This window comes from Oculina patagonica, chromosome 4, assembly GCF_052425735.1.
Source record: "Oculina patagonica isolate OP01 chromosome 4, crgOcupat, whole genome shotgun sequence".
In the NCBI taxonomy this organism is placed as follows: domain Eukaryota; kingdom Metazoa; phylum Cnidaria; class Anthozoa; order Scleractinia; family Oculinidae; genus Oculina; species Oculina patagonica.
In genome coordinates this window covers 19,270,379-19,288,088 of record NC_135761.1, presented here as the reverse complement: position 1 = coordinate 19,288,088, position 17,710 = coordinate 19,270,379, and the positions used below count along the sequence as shown (strand labels likewise).

The 17,710-nt window shown below is 37.9% G+C and overlaps 2 protein-coding genes across 2 annotated transcripts; both read left to right on the top strand.

The window, feature by feature from the left end:
- The first annotated feature begins 1,294 nt into the window (after positions 1 to 1,294).
- On the top strand, positions 1,295 to 7,479 carry LOC144651859 (uncharacterized). Its single transcript, XM_078511909.1, has 5 exons — positions 1,295 to 1,329; positions 1,457 to 1,506; positions 2,004 to 2,128; positions 5,481 to 5,819; positions 7,001 to 7,479. The coding sequence occupies exons 3-5, from the start codon at positions 2,015 to 2,017 to the stop codon at positions 7,355 to 7,357; spliced, it is 810 nt and encodes a 269-aa protein (XP_078368035.1). The 5' UTR covers positions 1,295 to 1,329; positions 1,457 to 1,506; positions 2,004 to 2,014; the 3' UTR covers positions 7,358 to 7,479.
- A 4,078-nt stretch (positions 7,480 to 11,557) lies between these two features.
- On the top strand, positions 11,558 to 13,570 carry LOC144648217 (collagen triple helix repeat-containing protein 1-like). The gene is made up of 4 exons (XM_078507835.1): positions 11,558 to 11,777; positions 11,828 to 11,910; positions 13,067 to 13,194; positions 13,335 to 13,570. Exons 1-4 carry the CDS (start codon positions 11,558 to 11,560, stop codon positions 13,558 to 13,560), a joined length of 657 nt encoding a protein of 218 aa, XP_078363961.1. The 3' UTR covers positions 13,561 to 13,570.
- Positions 13,571 to 17,710: the final 4,140 nt, after the last annotated feature.

The window sequence follows — 17,710 nt, the reverse complement described above, 5'->3', positions numbered from 1 at the left end:
GGAAGATTTAACAGGCACTAGGAATGTTCTTTTGCACTTGAAAATACAGTAAACTTGTACATTTAATAAAGAAAATTAGAGTGTTTATCCTCCGGGAGACTCCCAAAAAGAGCCCCTAAAAGAGACTAATCTGGGCATAGCTTAAGTATTTTTTGACACCCTAAAAGATACCAAGATTCTTAAAATAGAATTTATATTTGAAAATGTCTTCGTGAGCAACCCTAAACGAAACCTTGATGGCTAAAACTATCGGCCTTTTAACCGGAATACCCCAAGTGAGACGACGAGTATCCCTTCCCCTTTATATAGGAGACCCCCAGGGGGGTTATACCTGTCAATAAGTAGAGATTTTTATTATGTTTGGATAATGTCTGTAGATAATTGGGGGGGGGGGGGGGGGGGGGGAGGGGGTGAAAATTGAACAATAAGCCAAGAGCTTCTCCCAGCTACACAATTTAGTCTCTCAGTTACCTAAGAATACGTATGCCGTATTTCCTCGATTAGAGCGCTTGTGGTCGTTTTTCGAACTTAAACCCCCACCTCCTTCCATATACTGCATGTTTGTTGGATATTGACAGTGCAGGCTGTGCTTCGGAGCTCGAGTGGCACTCAGTTTGCCGGATCAGCATGGAAGAATTGCCACCCCGTCACCTATAGGCTTAAGAATTTGAAAATAAGTTGGGTGGCTATGCTAGGTAATACTACCGGTAACTTGTTTTTAGCGTTCCCCTAGTAAGCTGATCCCAATGCATATGCATGCAGTTATTTTGATAAAGTAATTAAAAGCTGACCAACTTTGCACCGGAAAAAAAGAGTTAGTTGTTTTTTAGTAAGATACAAAGTTATACCATCTGGCAGTAAACAGATATGCTCTCGTACTTTTAAACATACACGGACAGAAAACTTTAAAAAGGTCTGGCGAATATCTGTCGAGGGATGAAACGCAAACGCTTCCTTAGTATTTCTTGCCGTGAATTGCTCTTTACTCTTATTTTTGCGCTATGCCGAAATATTAGCAAAGAATAATATTACCTTAAACAGGAATAAATATAGAAACAACATATGGATTTAACGTCAACAAATTACCAGAATACAGAAAATCAGAAATGAATGATAATCATTAATTCGGACACATCGAAGGGTCAGCAAACCTTCCTAGTAAATAGCATTTCTTTTTAAAATGAAAATAGGAAACTAATATGTATATGTTGTTAAACAAATTAGTTCTGTCTAAAACCTAAGTATAAACAGATTAAAAGAAGTTAAACTTAGAAAAATTTACTTCAGTTTTGAACAGCGACAAGGAAAGGCTTCACACAGGCTGAATATGTAAGCTTGCAGTTTAGTCAGGAATATTTCATGTTTTGGATTTGTGATTATTTCATGTTTGGGATTGTTGGTCTGGTTTGACTTCCAATCTGACACCGCTATTAATTACTTTCGTTTTGCCGTTTAGCTTTCTATTCCACTGAGGCTGAACTAACACAAACACTGGGTTTCTTCAAGGTACCAAAATAAGTTGCCGGTGTGCAAAGTAGTTGTACATGTATGTTGTTCATTTTTGAGTCACAGATGCACCACTACTTTAGACTGGCTGAACGGACCCCATAAAGTGCATTTTGCTCACCGATCAGTTGTAAATTAAACCCTGTGTGGGAACTTCTAGTTTTTTACTGATTAGGCGCGACGCAGTGGAAGTGGACACTTCGCGCAAGCTATGGACATCTTTACTCGACCGTACCTCTAAATCTTGGCTTTAAGGATTATTGTACTTTCAGAATGGAGCTTAAACCTTGTTCATGCTAATTGATGATTTATTTTTTCTAAATCGAAGGTGAGAGCTAAAAAACGAAATGGCTGCGTGCAAAAATTCATATTTTACAGGAAAAGAGAGACTGTAGTCTTAAAACAATAGAAAGTATCACAAAATATGTGATATTCTCTTTACTGTAAATGTCGAAAACCATGCATTTTTTACGATACTTTGACATTTATATCCACAGACCAACTATCGATGGGCAAATCTCGTGTAAAAACCTCACTTATCATGTTACTTGTACTGATGCTGGCGCTCATCATCTCGTGCTCTGCAATGGAATTGAGCAGCAACAATCTAAACGGCAACAATGTAAGTTCACTGAGTATTGTGAACAGAATATATTCACCTCATTACCGTTTGGGAGTACATGAACACTTCCTGAATAAAATCCATAGCATGCCCCAAGTGTACGTAAAATAACCAACAAGAAACTGAAAAAAATAATCTGCACGCAACCCTCAGTTGAAGACTTATTATTTTCACTAGCTATACAGTATACTCCGTTTTCGCTTTTAAATACATGTTGTTCTCCATTTTCTAGCTCTAAGTTTCTCACACCTTTATTAACTTTACGATGTAGACTAAGGGTTGGAATTTCATGAATACTTCGACCATGCTTTATATACGTATGATCAATAAAAAAATCAAGCAATTTTAAGTGTGATAAATATCACTGAATCAAATAAAGATTAAAGGGGCACTATTATGAGTATGACATGGAAAAAGCCAAAAGACGCAGCTACCGTGGACTGAAGCGACTATTAAAGGGGTGTTATCATGAGTTATGTATGCATGGGCTCTTGGCATGCAGCAGGTTTTATCTCAATTTGAAAAAATTGGAAGACCTTTTCAATTCTGTCTTTAATCTTTGGAAAAATTACTAAAGACTAATTAGAATTTGCTTAATTTCATTCAAAAATTAACCTTTGTATCTTTATCTTGGTGTTCTAGGTGCATTTCGTACCTGAAATGAACTTAGTCATACGTTTAGCACTGTCTTGGCCAAAGCAGCAAATTCCTCGTGCTGTATAGTGCCCCTGGAGACCCTCCCAGGGGTTTTAGGGAACAAGGGAACTGGAGCATTTATTTTCAGGCAACAGGGATATTTTCAAATTATTATCAGGGAACGAAGGAACTCTTGGGTAGAGTGTTGGGAACAAGGGAACGCCAATCTTTTTTCAATAATATATATATTTTTTTAACTTTCCGAGCCCCTAAAATATAAAATATATTATGTATACTTTAGTGTCAGGGAGATAATTTCGAGATGATTATTATTACAAGCTGCACAAGGCATCTTGGGAATGTTTGTAATGATGTTTCAAAAAACTGACAGGTGAAACACGACTACTACTATTGGTCAAGATAGTATAATTTTGTTTTGCTCTAACGAGTATGTCCTTCAAAGACCTCCCCTTTCGGTATGAAAGTAGGGGAGGGTCTAAAAGATTTCTTTAAGCAAAGGCTGATTTTGTATAAAATGACATTTGCTCATAAGGATGTTTTTAAGATTAGGCACTAAAGGCGGTACTCTGTTACAAACGGTAAATTCTGTTGCCCGTTTTTTCTTTCTGTAGGGCCGATATTCTTTTGCTAATTTTAAATTCTGAGAGAGTCTTGTCTAGAAGGTTATCTGGGTAACCTCTGTCGCGTGATCTACGCTTAAATTGTTTAATGTTTTTTTTCAAATGTAGCTTTTGAAGAGGGAGCCGTAATCAATTGTAATTGGAGCCGTAATTATTTGCTAGCTCTATCAATGCGTTTATTTCGTCTTTGGTTATGTCAGTCCACAGAGAAAAGACATCATCTATGTATCTTTTCCAAATGAGCGGCTTTATTGGACGGCGTTAAATTATTTATTTTCCAACCGCGGCCATAAATTCGAAAGTGTTGGCAAAAGGTACTGCCATTTTTGTGCCCATTGCGGTACATGTGTTTGAAGATAGTTTTTCCATTGAATTAGAAAGACTTTTCTTTTAAGATGCTGATAAGCCTAAGCATATCTCCGAGGAAGAGTGTTGGTATCGAAGGTTTGTATAGCTGGAATGTTTCGTTTGTTTTACATACAATGGTGATTTCTTGATATGATTTCTGTGTTTTAACAAACAACTGAAGGGGTAATCAACAAATGACGAGATTCGTTCTGTTGGGCTGTCACGGGTTTGGTTTGTAAATCTTTGTAAAGGTATGGAATTCGTGGCAGATTTGGTGTTAGGGATAGCCATTTTCCTGTCATTTCATCAAAGTGGTTACCACGGTAGACCGCTTAAACGCTTAAGGAGGCTCGATGTAGTTTTTTTTAGCCGAAGGGTGGTTGTTTTGAAAATTGAAATTATCTAGGAAGCCATTGTTCAATTTTTGCCAAAATACACCATAATAATCAAATATGACCAAATTTTAATTTTTTACCCGTCACTTAATCACAAAGGTTACCATAGCAACCATTGACGTTTTCTTTTGTTCTCAAACAAGCTTGATTTTTTCGAAATCTAGATTGACTATTGGTATTCATTTTTTTATATGTTCAAGTATAATAGATTGACTACCTGTACACAAAATTTTAGGAAAATCTGTAAGAGCGTTTTAGAGTAAATCAAGCATGAAGTTTTTGTTATTTTCTTATAATTTCCTACAATTGGCAGTCGATATATTTTAAACTCTTTCGCTTTTAGTCAATGGTCTTTGATGGTGTAAGTATTTATATTTCAGTAAGAGTGACGGCGCTCAAATAATACATTAAAAATAAAAAGTACAAACAATAATACTCTCAAATAAAACAATACATTTTATATTAAAACGGGGCTTTTCTGAAAATTTCATTCTTCATTTACTTGAAAACGCTCTTACAGATTTTTCTAAAATTTCCTCAACAGTTAGTCAATCTACTACATATCAAAAAATAAACACCAAGAGTCAATCTAGATTTCGAGAAAATCAAGCTTGTTTGAAAACAAAAGAAAACGTCATTCGTTGCTATGGTAACCTTTGTGGCTAAGTGACGGGTTAAAAATTAAAATTTGGTCATATTTGATCATTATGGTGTATTTTGGCAAAAATTGAACAATGGCTTCCTAGATAATTTCAATTTTCAAAACAACCACCCTTCGGCTAAAAAAAACTACATCGAGCCTCCTTAAACGGGCAACAGAACTTTCATACAGAAAGAGGAAGTCTTTGAAGGACATACTCGTTAGAGCAAAACTTTGAAGGTGACAAAGTTATACTATCTTGACCAATAGGAGTCATGTTTGGCCTGTCAATTTTTTTCAAACATCATTGCAAAACAAGCAAACAAATATGGGGGACTATGATAAACATTTTCGGGGATCAAGGGAACAAAAGCAAAAATTTTTGGGATAAAGGGAACTTGAGCATAAAACATTTTTGGGAACAAGGAGTTTTAAAAATGGGGAACAAGGGATAAAATCCAAAAAGATTAAGGGATCATGGGAACATGGACCCCCCCCCCCCCGCCTGTGTGAGGGGCTCCCCTTTAACAGGACGAACAGTTAAATGAACAAAAGTAGTTATGTGGATGACTACGATCATCGAATCTACATTCTGAAATGGAATAATATCATGACACAATACCAATACCACCACTTACACCTTCATATGGTACAAATGTTCTCTTTTATGCAATATACCTTAATGTACACAGCCTGCTTCACTATGCTCTCGTGGACAACCAGGGACAAATGGCATCCCCGGTATGCATGGCATGCCGGGTTCCCCAGGGGCACCTGGCTGTGATGGACGTGAGGGGGCCAAAGGAGACCCGGGCAGTCCGGGAAAGACTGGTCCCCAGGGACCACCTGGTGCAGAAGGAAAGAAAGGCGCAAATGGAGATCCTGGTGTCCAGGGCCCCGCCGGCCAAAAAGGAGAGAGAGGGAAGAAAGGTGACAGTGGAACTTCAAGAACACCTCAGCTTTCCTCGTACATGAACTGGAAAGAATGTACTTGGAAAAGAGGCGAAGATAAGGACTCAGGAGTGATCCAGGTAAGTAATTAAGGTCGCTTTGTAATTTAACACTCTAAGGTGGTCTAAGATGTAAACACGCGGTAGCACAATGGACATTTATTAGATTGTAACCTTATAACGTAATTGCTATGGTAACCACTCAGTCTTTTTGGTGTATTTAAAGAAAGGTTCTCCCATTTGTCGCTGTCTACTTACTTAAGGAAGGGCATACTATAACCAGGCGGTTATGAACGAAGAAGTCATAAATTTGGTTCTTTGATCTGGCAATACTTCGCGAAACTCCGAAATTCAAAATGTTATATCTTAAAGACAGCGGATGCTATCGAGCTGAAAACCTTCAAAGACATATATATTAAGGATGTCTAATAGCCAGTGAAGGATTACAACGCAAGGGCTTTCGCGATTCTGGACTTTGGAATTTTGATGACGTCACGTTAAAACCAAGAATTGGGAAGATAAATTTCTTGTGAAGTAAAATTAAAGATAAAGGAAAATGAAGTACTACACGCTCAGGTTGTGTGGTCTGCTTGTGTTCATTTCATAATATTCAATATCATTTGAGTTTCTTTCAGGTCTCTTTATGACATTTTCCTACAACCCCCCCCCCCCCACCCCCCTCCCCGCCAACCTAAAAGTTTCGTTTCTGAGGTTGGAGGGGATATAAATATCCACAAAGTATCAGTGTATTGAATTTATATATTTCTCAGCAGATTAGGAGAACGTGCTGCCTTTGCATTGACATCTGCAAATGGTTAGATATTCTAGTCTTCTCGGATAAGGACGATAAATGGGAAGGGATGTTAAAGAGCCCACACACTTATCGCAAAGATTAGGGCACGGAGTTCCCGGTGTTGTGGTCTGGCCTATTCACATGTATCCATGGGTTGAATGGAGGGACGAGATCATATACATGGACGGATAGCGGCTGCCAAAGGCGCCTGTAGTTTGCCGATGTCCGATCATGTCCCCTGCTGTAATTGTGAAGCGCATTGAGCTTCGGGAAATGCGCTATAGAATATCAGTATATTAGTTCAGTATTCGATCATATACGTCCAATATCAGTATAATTACCAATTAAGTACATTTGTTAGTATTTTTATTTTGCAAGCTTTTCGTTTCTTACTGAACTCGTTTTCTTGACGGAAATGATTTTTTATAACCATATTTATTCACGGTGGATATATTTTTAATATCCGTAGAACTGTGAATTTACGAAGAACTTCACAGACACTGCCCTCCATGTTTACTTTGCTGGTAACCTCAGAATTCATGGATGCGACGGCTGCTGTAGCCGTTGGTATTTCACCTTCAATGGCACCGAGTGCAGCTCTCCTGGGTCCATTGATGGCGCGTTCTACATGCAAACCGGCAAGAACCACAACCTTCACCGTCACCGCCATATTGAAGGTCACTGTAATAACATTCACAAGGGAAAGGTGCGCGTTGGATTCTGGGTTGGAAAGTGTGTCACCGGCCAGAAGCTTGGTGACGCACATACAGGCTGGCATTCAATGTCCCGGATCTTTATTGAAGAGGTGCCAAAAGCTCAGCAGTAGACACGTAACACGTGATCCACTGGACTTTCTGGAGGAACTTTAATACAGAAAGGATAAAAAAATTGCATGCTGTTTTTAGAAGCTGTCTGTCTATCAACTTCTGTATTAGCTGAGAAATACGTTATTAAATGGCTGTCTTGTTTCAGTCTCCTGATAATTCATATGTGGGTTTCTAACGTGGATTGAACGAAGAGTACTTTTTTCAGCTGCCGCAGTTAAACATCTTGTGTTCAGTTTTCTAAATTGTGCCGACGTTTTTTTCAGTCGGAAGCCGGCGGGCCGGTAAAAGAGTTATATGAACCATTCTTCCCTATACCTTTATATATCGAATAGTATTCTCCATTGTCCCCTTTAAGAATCGATTTAAAAGACACTTCATACTCAATATAGAGTTATTCCTTTTCAGTTGTTGGACCTTCAAAGTGGTGCATTGTCTGTTCTAAGATAAAAGTTAATGTTCTGAAAGTGTACTATGTAATTGTATCAGCGTCGATCGATGATCCCATGTGCTCCTTTTTGCTGCAAGGCACGCATTGTGTTAGCCTGTGGTACAAAATGAAAACTGATCTAATCGAGATTTTGAGCTTATATATATTGTTTTAAACAAGAATATAATGCTGTTTTAAGCAAATGAAAGATCATCACAGTAATGTACTCAACTTAAGCAGTTGAGAAAAGCAAGCCTGAAAAAACCCAATGGAATCGAATGGAAATCGCGGACTTTGTTTACAAGGGCTGCACGTACAGTAATAGTCTTGCGACTGACAAATCTGTCGCCCTAAGATTCCCGATCGAATTGGAATTTAGAGGAAACCGGAAAACCCGAAAGTAAAATCCTAGAAGCAACAACGAGAACCAACAACAAACTAATTTATATTTTTCCAGTATGTTCCCATATTTTTAAACAATTTTAAAACCGAATCTAACAGCATGTAGTTGATTAAAGGGCATGTCGAATACTAATCTTTGTAAGAGGCAGTTCTGGTGTTAGTGAAAGCTGTTGTAGTATCTCTTGCTATAATTAGCGATCTTTGCCTTTTTCTATTACTGCTGAAAGAAACAATCAAGAATTGCAATTACAGCAAATATCAATAAAATAAACATATGACCCGCCTACTTATCAGAGAGTATAACAAGTCAGAAATGAAAGATATTTAATTCTGTCCCTTAAAAGAGTCAGCAAACCTCTCTAGCAAATAACGTTGCTTTTTATAAATAACAGAAATTGAAATTTAACGTGTTTGTTGTTTGGCAAACTTTTTTGACTAGACCCTCGTCAAACAAATAACAAAAAGGTTTACTTAACTTAGATAAAATAATTAACTTCAGTTTGAACAGCGAGAAGAAATGATTTCACAGACAAAAGTTTTCAGATACTTATTGACCTGCTTATTTCTTGTTTGCATTCTTTGCTCGTTTTGACGTCAGACCTATAGCTAACAACTTTTTTTCTTTTTTGAGACACAACTAAACTAAATTAACATGACAATACGAGCTAAATTAGCTTTTTCAGGTTTAAAAAATATAAAAGATGTAGAATGAGTTTTATAAACACTGGCAGACGTCATGTTCTGAAGTTGTCAAAGAAAGGTTAATATAGTTCTGACAATGTGACAAATTTGATTTTCTCTTTTGATTTAGCTTTATTAACCCACGATCGGGGCTAAAAGGTAAGTGATACCGATATTGAAAGAGTTTTATATGGTAAATATCTTTAGACCGAATATCGATTGGCAAATCTACCTCGTATGAAAAGTTTGCTGATCATGTCACTTGTACGGATGCTACCGCTCATCACTTTGGGCTTTGCGACGGTCATTAGTAGCAGTAATCCAATTCATTAATCATAAGTTTTTAACACAGACTATACTCTGCCTCTATACCGATCATAATTCCCAGAAAGGAAAAAAACTGAAATTGTAGTCAGAGGGGTTGGCAACTAATGAATACATAAGCCTTGCTTTAAGCATAATCAATAAAAAAGAGTATAAGTATTTGAAGTGTTATAAAGATGCTAAGTTAAATGAAAATTAAAGGGGCTCTATTATGTGTATGACTTTGAAATGTGAAAAGCCACAAGACATCTTTGTCGTTGCAGGAAAGCGTTGCTTTCTATTAAAACTTGTGCAAACTTGAAAGTTTCATCATGAACAAAATAATTCCCAAAGAAGCAAAAATGGAAAGAATACTTACTAAAAAGCTGAATAAAGATGGCGGACTGGATTGAGAATAATTTGCCTATCGAGACTTAATGGTGGTGAATTTTACGCATTTGATGTTAACTCATCAAATGGCCTAGTTTTGCTTTAATCTATTGCTGATCGTTTGGAGATGGACAGAGGCCACCGAAAATTTAGTGACAATTGAAGGCGTGAGCGCAAGAAACGCACTTTGAGTTTTAGCCAAATTGAAAATTGTCACAAACAACTCCAAATTTCGCACGCAAGTTCGTTTACATGTGCTCAACACTGCCCTGTATTTAATTTTGCTGGTCTTTCCTTCGTTTTCGAAAAATAACACATGCAAAAAGACAAGGTTTTTGCTGGCGCGGCGTCTTTTGACTTTTCTTTTACAAACGATAAACAAAGGAAACCTTTTGTTTCTCAAGACGATGAAGTCAGCTAAATTTTTAGGGTTACAGTCCTAGCCCTAACGCAAAAGATAACCCCAAGGCCGTAAGGTCGGGGTTAGAGTTTCAGATTAGGGTTACAGACTTAGCCCTAACGCAAAAGCCTAGCCCTAACGCAAAAAAAAAAAAAAAAAGCTTAACACTAACCCCAAGGGATTAGGGTTAAGCCGTTTTAAGTTAAGTTTAGGATCAGAGTCAGCCTCAACCTTTAGATCGCGCTTTTAATGCAGTAAGCTTTCACGCCAGTTTGCTTGCAGCTAGCTTTTTCTGCAGTCTGCCTGCGGTTAGCTAGTTTTTGTTGTTTCGGGCAAGACTATTTTACTCTGTTACCGTTAGCTGTAATTTGCCGAGGTGAAAGTGGAAAAAAGACTGATTGTTGATTGAATACGTTTGCTCGTGTTGTCACATTATACTAGTTTTGCTTTCAGTTGAGTGCCGCCGGCTTGCTCTCACTTCTATCTCCACTCCTTACATCATCACACATCTACAAAATCCCGCGAAAACAAGATAAACTTCTGAGGTTTTCGTTCGCACGAATCGATAGATTGATTGATGAATATTTAATGAGGCACGGAAAAATTTTTTGCGAGGGGAGGTCCTCTGCCAAACCTATAAAGAATTTTTTAAAGTCTAAAAACAGGTCACTTCTCGGCAACTTTGTCGCGGCAGAACCCAAGCGGACCCAGTAAAACTCGCGTTGACGAAGTTCCCGGCAAGAAACCTCTTGTTTTAGGCCTTCTATGCGACCAGGCTCAAAACTACCTTGTTTGCAACGTTTTTTCCGAAGCGCTAAACAGCGCTGTTGTACAAAACAAAGGCAGAAACATCACTGTTCTTCGAGCGATGCTGTAAACTTACGGGTATTCAGACTTAATGATGTCCTTCAACCACCTGGCAGCCGCACTTACGCTAAGTAACGGCCATTTTTTTTCTCTTTCCTCTCGGTGACACCTATCAGGTGACATCGCGTCACAATGTGTTATCCAGTCCTTTTCTTAAAGCGAATCCTCAAAATGGTGGCTAGAAACTAAAAGCATGGCTCTGTCAACCTCCCCGGATAGTTAAATAGCGCTAGAAGGAAAGATTTACACGCGATGTGTCGACAAACTCATGCTGCTGGCTGACTGTGGAGAACGTAAGCTTTGCAAAACGCCTTTGTTCTTTGCATACGTAATTTCTAAAAACCGAAGCTAGATTCAGCGAATTTGAATACAGGGCAGTGTTGAGCACACGTAAACGAACTTGCGTGCGAAATTTGGAGTTGTTTGTGACAATTTTCAATTTGGCCAAACCTCAAAGTGCGTTTCTTGCGCTCACGCCTTCAATTTTAGTTCAGCTCAGATGAATCTTAACTCAAATAATCAGTCTGCAGAAGACTTACCGATTGCTAGAGACAAAAGGAGAATATTAAGTTAACTGTTGAATGGAGAGCAAATGCTAATTAGTCTTTAGTGATTTTTCCAAATCAAAAAGACAGTTTGAAAACGTCTGCCGACTTAATCAATTTGAAATCGAATAACATCAAGTCACAATACCAATACAACCGCTTTGAGTTTCTAATACACCTTCTCATGACACAGCCTGCTTCACTATGTTCTCGTGGACAACCAGGGACAAATGGTATTCCCGGTATGCATGGCATGCCGGGATCCCCTGGGGCACCTGGCCGTGATGGATGTGACGGCGTCAAAGGAGACCAGGGCAGTCCGGGAAAGACTGGGCCCGAGGGACCACCTAGTGCAGAAGGAAAGAAAGGAGCAAAGGGAGAGCCTGGTGTCCAGGGCCCCGACGGTCGGAAAGGAGAGAGAGGGGAGAAATTAAAGGTGACAGTGGAACTCCAGGAACACCTCAGCTTTCCTCGCACATGAACTGGAAAGAATGCACATGGAAAAAGTATGACAACAAAGACACAGGTGTGATCCAGGCAAGTGATTAAGGTCACTTTGTAATTTAACACTGTTACCATCTTCTGATTTTAGATTGTCTAAAATGGTAACAATACAGCAGTACAGTGTACATTTATATCACCATTAACTTATAATGCAGTTACTATGGTATCCAAACGGTCCTTCTGGTGTATTTACGGAATACTCACATAACTTCCAGCAGATTATAAGCGAAAGGCCACAAATCGGGTCCTTTGCTTGATCATTTTTATTGACAATGTTCTGTTTTCGATTTTATTGGCAAGATTGTCTTTCTGCAAATTTGTTAGGAAGGGAAAGTGTTTTAGCCAGGGAAAAAGTGATGAAATATGAATTTTATACTTAAGGGAAAATAGAATACTACACGATCCGGCTGTATAGTCCGCTGGTGCTCAATCTATGCTATGACCCATTATTCTGTGAAAGCGCGTGGGATATTGCCTGATACTTAGCCGACGAGGCCGTAGGCTTAAATCAGAACATATTCCGCAAGATAAAGCAGGACAACTGTTTTATTATTCAACAAATTGTCAACAAAATACATTTTGACCACATATGGGCAATGCGTACATTTATTAAATAATAATGTTCAATATTCGTTTTTATTATCCATTATTTCGTGACATTTCTAGCCCTGTCTCCAACAACCACAAAAAAAGCTCTTTTCGGGTTGGAGGAGATATAAATATGCACAGTACATTGGTGTTTTGAATTTATATATTTCCAACACATTTTAGTATTAATAACTTGACTGATTGACGTTTCGATGTATCAAACATCATTTTCAAAATTAAAAAAGTTCGTTAGTGTTCGAATTGTATAGAGTCTAGTTTTTGAATAGCAATCAGGTGTCGATATTAACAACTTGAACACTTATGAACTTTTTAATCTTGAAAATGATGTTTGATACATCGAAACGTCGATTCACGTTATTATTCTATTCTTTTTTCTTTTTAAGTGCTTTTAACAAGCAACTCTTCATCAGAACATTATAGTACATCAGTATATCCTTCAAATTGTATTATATAAATTGACTTCATTCTCTAATTTATTTAATTTTGCAAGCCTTTTATTTCTTATTGAACTTGTTTCCTCGCCGGAAATGGTTATCTATAACCGTATTTATTCATGATTGATGTTTTATAATTTCTGTAGAACTGTGAATTTACGAAGAACTTCACCGACACTGCCCTCCATGTTTATTTTGCTGGAAACCTCAGGATTCATGGATGTGACCACTGCTGTAGCCGTTGGTATTTCACCTTCAATGGCACCGAGTGCAGCTCTCCTGGACCTATTGAGGGTGTGTTCTACATGGCACAAGGCAAGAGCAGCAACATCCACCGTCACCGCCATATTGAAGGTCACTGTAATAAAATTGCTGCAAACGCTCGTATTTCACTTTCAACGGTGCTGAATGTGCATCTCCCCTGCCAATTGACGGTATTGTGTACATGTGGCAAGGAAACACTCAAGATCTTCACCGTGTCCGCCATATTGAGGGGCACTGTAACAACATCCCTAAAGGAAAGGTGCGTGTAGGATTCTGGGTTGGCGATTGCGCACATGGTTTCGCTGCTGACGCATCAACAGGTTGGCAGTCAGTGTCCCGGATCTTTGTTGAAGAAGTTCCACAACCTCATTCTTAGATGCCGAGACAAAACGAACATTCCTGCTTAAACGATTATGCGACAGTGACAAGTTGCTTAATGTAGGTGGTTCGTGAGATTGCAAGGGTTGCGGTGTAATTGGTTTACATTTACTGATCATGATGCTAAATAAAAGGCAGGAAGGTTGACAAATAAATGGTGGTTTGTTTGTTTTTTTTTTATTTGCGTTTTCATTTTATCCTGGAACAACTATCTATATCCTACAAAAAAAATTACAATTGTTTTTGACAGTGCAAGTGATGAATAGCCAGGAAACAGGAAATAGCTAGGGAAAGGGTAAAAGACGATGCAAGCAAACGAAAAAAATAATGCTTCTTCAGTATTCGGTTATCAAATAAACTGTTAGAAACAAGTTAAAAACAAGATTAATGCTCAATTATAGTAAGGATCTACAATTATTTTTCCTACTTTTATGCGTTTGGATAAAAAAATGTCCTACAAGGTTTGTGTTTGTATTGTACGCGCGCATTCAACGTTGAGTCGATCGCTAAGGTACAGCAAGAGTAAGAGCTTACCGCCAAACAAAATAAATTTGTTAAAATAAACAGTACTCACGGAACAAATTGATAAAAAACTTCCTGACGTTGCCGCGGGCCCGAAGGGGCAAAATATTTAAGACGGAATCCAAAAAAAAGAGAAAAGCATCTGAAATAATTAAAAAACACAATGTGGCACCATCACAGAGCATAAATAAAAGCCCTCTAAGAGGACATCTGGTTACCAATATCTTAAGGGAGTTATTGATTTCAGTGTAACTAAAGAAATTGTGAACAGCTAGCATGTGTCTGGAATGTTCATGATGTAGTAAAAAATAAACCATGAAAATATGTTTAACATTTCTAGGACATATTTGGTGATCACAGTTCTCGTAGGTTTTCTGTAAACATATAAAGAGGCTGTCTTTCTGAAAACCGCCGACTCAAATTCTCGTCAAAAAATAAATTTGCTTGAAACACTGGCAACTGAAAGACTTAACAGACGCTAGAACTAAATTAAAACAGATGTGGTTTATTTAAAATGATTTTCTGGCTGCGTTAAGAACCATTTTTAAAAATATTTTGCCCCTTCGGGCCCGCGGCAACGTCAGGAAGTTTTTTATCAATTTGTTCCTGTTTTCCGTCGATTTACCTGGAAATGCAAAATCATAAAAATCATAAATACAGCTTTCCTGCTTCCCACCTCGAATACAGTCCAATACAGTTCCAACAAATTGGCAAGCATTAACTTCCAAACTTGAGGATGCCTTCTATCGATCGAGTCTCTTGTTTAATTTATAGCGAACCAAAGCTCAAAACCATGGCCACCTTTTGAGCTAAATAGCATATCGAAAAATCAGTTCCTAGTTTATTTCTTCGAGAACCAGACAACTGAAAATGTCGAAAGTTGGTATTTAGTAAGAAAATTGAGATTTGAGGACTTGAATTTCGAAGAAATCTCCCCATTTAGATCGTTGGAAGATCGACAACTGGTTGATGCTGCTTCCACAGAGGTCAGTGCTCAAAGGGGGACACCACTGATCGCATGTCTCAAGAACTGAAGCTCGAGACCGCTGATGTTAAAAAAATCATTCAGTTTAGCTCTTATTGATCGCTATTTAAGTCTTCGAATTTCGATATTCTTACTAAACACCAATTTGGACAGTTTAGTGCCTGATTCTCGAAGAATTAAGCTCTGAACTGATTTTTCGATACGCTATTTAGCTCGAAAGGTAGCCATGAGCATTGGTTTGCTATAAACTAGGGACTGGTGTACTAGACAATGACTGGGAAATCATTTTTTTTTTTTGCTCTGAACAATAGTGGAAATGCACGTTTAATATTAAACATAGTCTGCTTTAAACCTAGTTCTGGTTCCTCTAGTTCTGGTAGCTCATTGACTTAAAGTATCGATATCAAACGGTGGTTTTAGATGTATCTATTTAACAATTAGACTACAAGCCCGAGTTTTCTATGAGCAAATAGTCAACGAGGCGCAGCCGAGTTGACTATCGCTCATAGAAAACGAGGGCGAGTAGTCTAATTGTTTTAGTAGAAACTCTGAAGGATTTCAGTCCAAAACCTACAATATTGTGCACTTTGAAGACAAAAATCAAGAAAATTTACCGTTTCAAGAACTACGCGAGCGCGCGACTGTTTTCTATCGGCGAATAGAAATCAGTGGGAGAACCAATCAGATTCGCGGATTTCCAATAGAACACAGCCGAGTTTCTACTAATAGCAATTAGTAGAAACTCAGCTGTGTTCTATTGGAAATTCGGTAAGAAAATGAATTGAAATTGGAGTTCAATGATTTTTATTCTTCATTTACACTTTTAAAAGTGGGTAAATTTATCATTTTATAACATTCAGAGATGCGTTTCTCTGACACATTTTGTGGAAATAAATTTTATAATGGTTCGCCATCTAATTCAATTTTATTGTCCCCATCGAGGAACAGTAAAACAAGAGCTAAACAGATTTAAAGTTGAAAGTTTTTTAATGCATCAACAAAGCAGTAAAACTGAAGGCGAAAGTTTGTTCCTAGCGGGTGAGTTATTCAACTTTTCATAAATTTCTAATAATTCACGTTTTCCAGATTTCAAACAACTTGACTTCAAAAGGGCCTTTGTACGTCAGTACATGTTTTAATTGTCATTTTACCATGAAAAAACCTGGCTTTTCGTTCAATTTCGAGCAAATGACGATTTCAATAAATCATGAATGGAGAACCGGCTAGATTCGTGGATTTCCCGGCAAAATAACATGGAAAAAATAAACCCAATACTTCAGCAATCTGGGATTGACCAATCGGATAGGCTGATTAAAGTTATTGACCCTCTGACTATCGTAGTTGTGTTTGAGTTTCTACTATATCTGTTTACTATCTGTTCGTAATTCCGGCCGAAAAAAATTGCAGTGCCCAGGTCTTGTTTCTCTTGCGAATTCACCGAGCATAGCAGTACAGCAGAAAAAAAAAACCTTTTCCTTCACAAACTAGGCTGTAAAACAATAAACCCAATACTTAGGAAATCTTGGAACGACAATGTAGCAATCTGTTTGATTGATTGATTGATTGATTGATTGATTGATTGGTTGGGTTATTGACCCTCTAATATATAAGTCGTTCATAATTTCAAGGGCGGGTTATAAATAAAGCCGTGAACATTTGTATGCAAGAAGCTTAAAACGTTGAAATCTATACATTATACAAGGAAATATGCTCCCGCCTTATGCCATTGGTGGGATCAACTAGTGGCTAACTGATTGTATACATTTAACTCGACCAGAAATGTATGTGATCTGGGAGCTAGAGCTATTTTATCAGCCGTGCCGAAACTCTAAACCAGTTTGTCTAGGGAAATAAACACACCTTATTCGATGGTTTAACATATAATACGCGCGGATATTGTGCGAGTTGCATAGTATTTTTCCGAGCCCCGTAGTGGCGAGGAAAAATACTATGAAATTATGAAATTTGCGCTGTGCAAACTTATTTATTTTTTTTATTATGCAGAATCATCTTTTAACACAGTTTTTTTTCTTTACTTATCATTAAAAGTCATTTTATTCATGAAAACGCGTTTGATTATTTCTCAGCGGAAATGTTTTCGCTATGCAAATGTTTTTAATTATTATTATTTTTTTAATTATAACCATGTTGAATCCCGCTTATTGACACAGCCTTCCTCTTCAGGGACGGACAATTATTATTTTTTTTCGAGAGGCACAAGCTCACGGCCCACGAAACTTGAAAATCTTGCTCAACCTGAAGGTAAAGAAATAAATTGTCAAGAAAAGTTACCCCCCTCCCCCACCCCCTCAAAAAATATTGGTCCGTCCCTTATTCCTTATCATAAAAAGCTATTTCACTCATGTAGAGCCCAGTTAAAACGCCGCTCCACTTATGGGCCGAAAATAACTCCACAAGGTTCGACTTGGGAGGAACGGCCGATTCAGCCGCGTAATTCGCGGAAATCACGATCAGTCGTATACAGTTCTTGACTGAACACCTGCATTAATAATAAATAGGGAATTTACAGCCCAAGTCAGCACACTAGAACACATTATTTGCTTAAAGAATACTAAAACTTCGGGAAAATCAAAATCGAATTTCCGCATCACGTATGTATTTAAAATGATTTTCGTTCGAT

Bases quoted from the DNA above. Each gene is read 5' to 3' on its own strand.
- LOC144651859 (XM_078511909.1), top strand. From the start codon at position 2,015: ATGGGCAAATCTCGTGTAAAAACCTCACTTATCATGTTACTTGTACTG. The intron at 2,129-5,480 runs GTAAGTTCACTG...TAATGTACACAG, and splicing joins ACAATCTAAACGGCAACAAT to CCTGCTTCACTATGCTCTCG. The intron at 5,820-7,000 runs GTAAGTAATTAA...TAATATCCGTAG, and splicing joins AGGACTCAGGAGTGATCCAG to AACTGTGAATTTACGAAGAA.
- LOC144648217 (XM_078507835.1), top strand. From the start codon at position 11,558: ATGACACAGCCTGCTTCACTATGTTCTCGTGGACAACCAGGGACAAAT. The intron at 11,778-11,827 runs GTCGGAAAGGAG...GTGGAACTCCAG, and splicing joins TGGTGTCCAGGGCCCCGACG to GAACACCTCAGCTTTCCTCG. The intron at 11,911-13,066 runs GCAAGTGATTAA...TAATTTCTGTAG, and splicing joins AAGACACAGGTGTGATCCAG to AACTGTGAATTTACGAAGAA.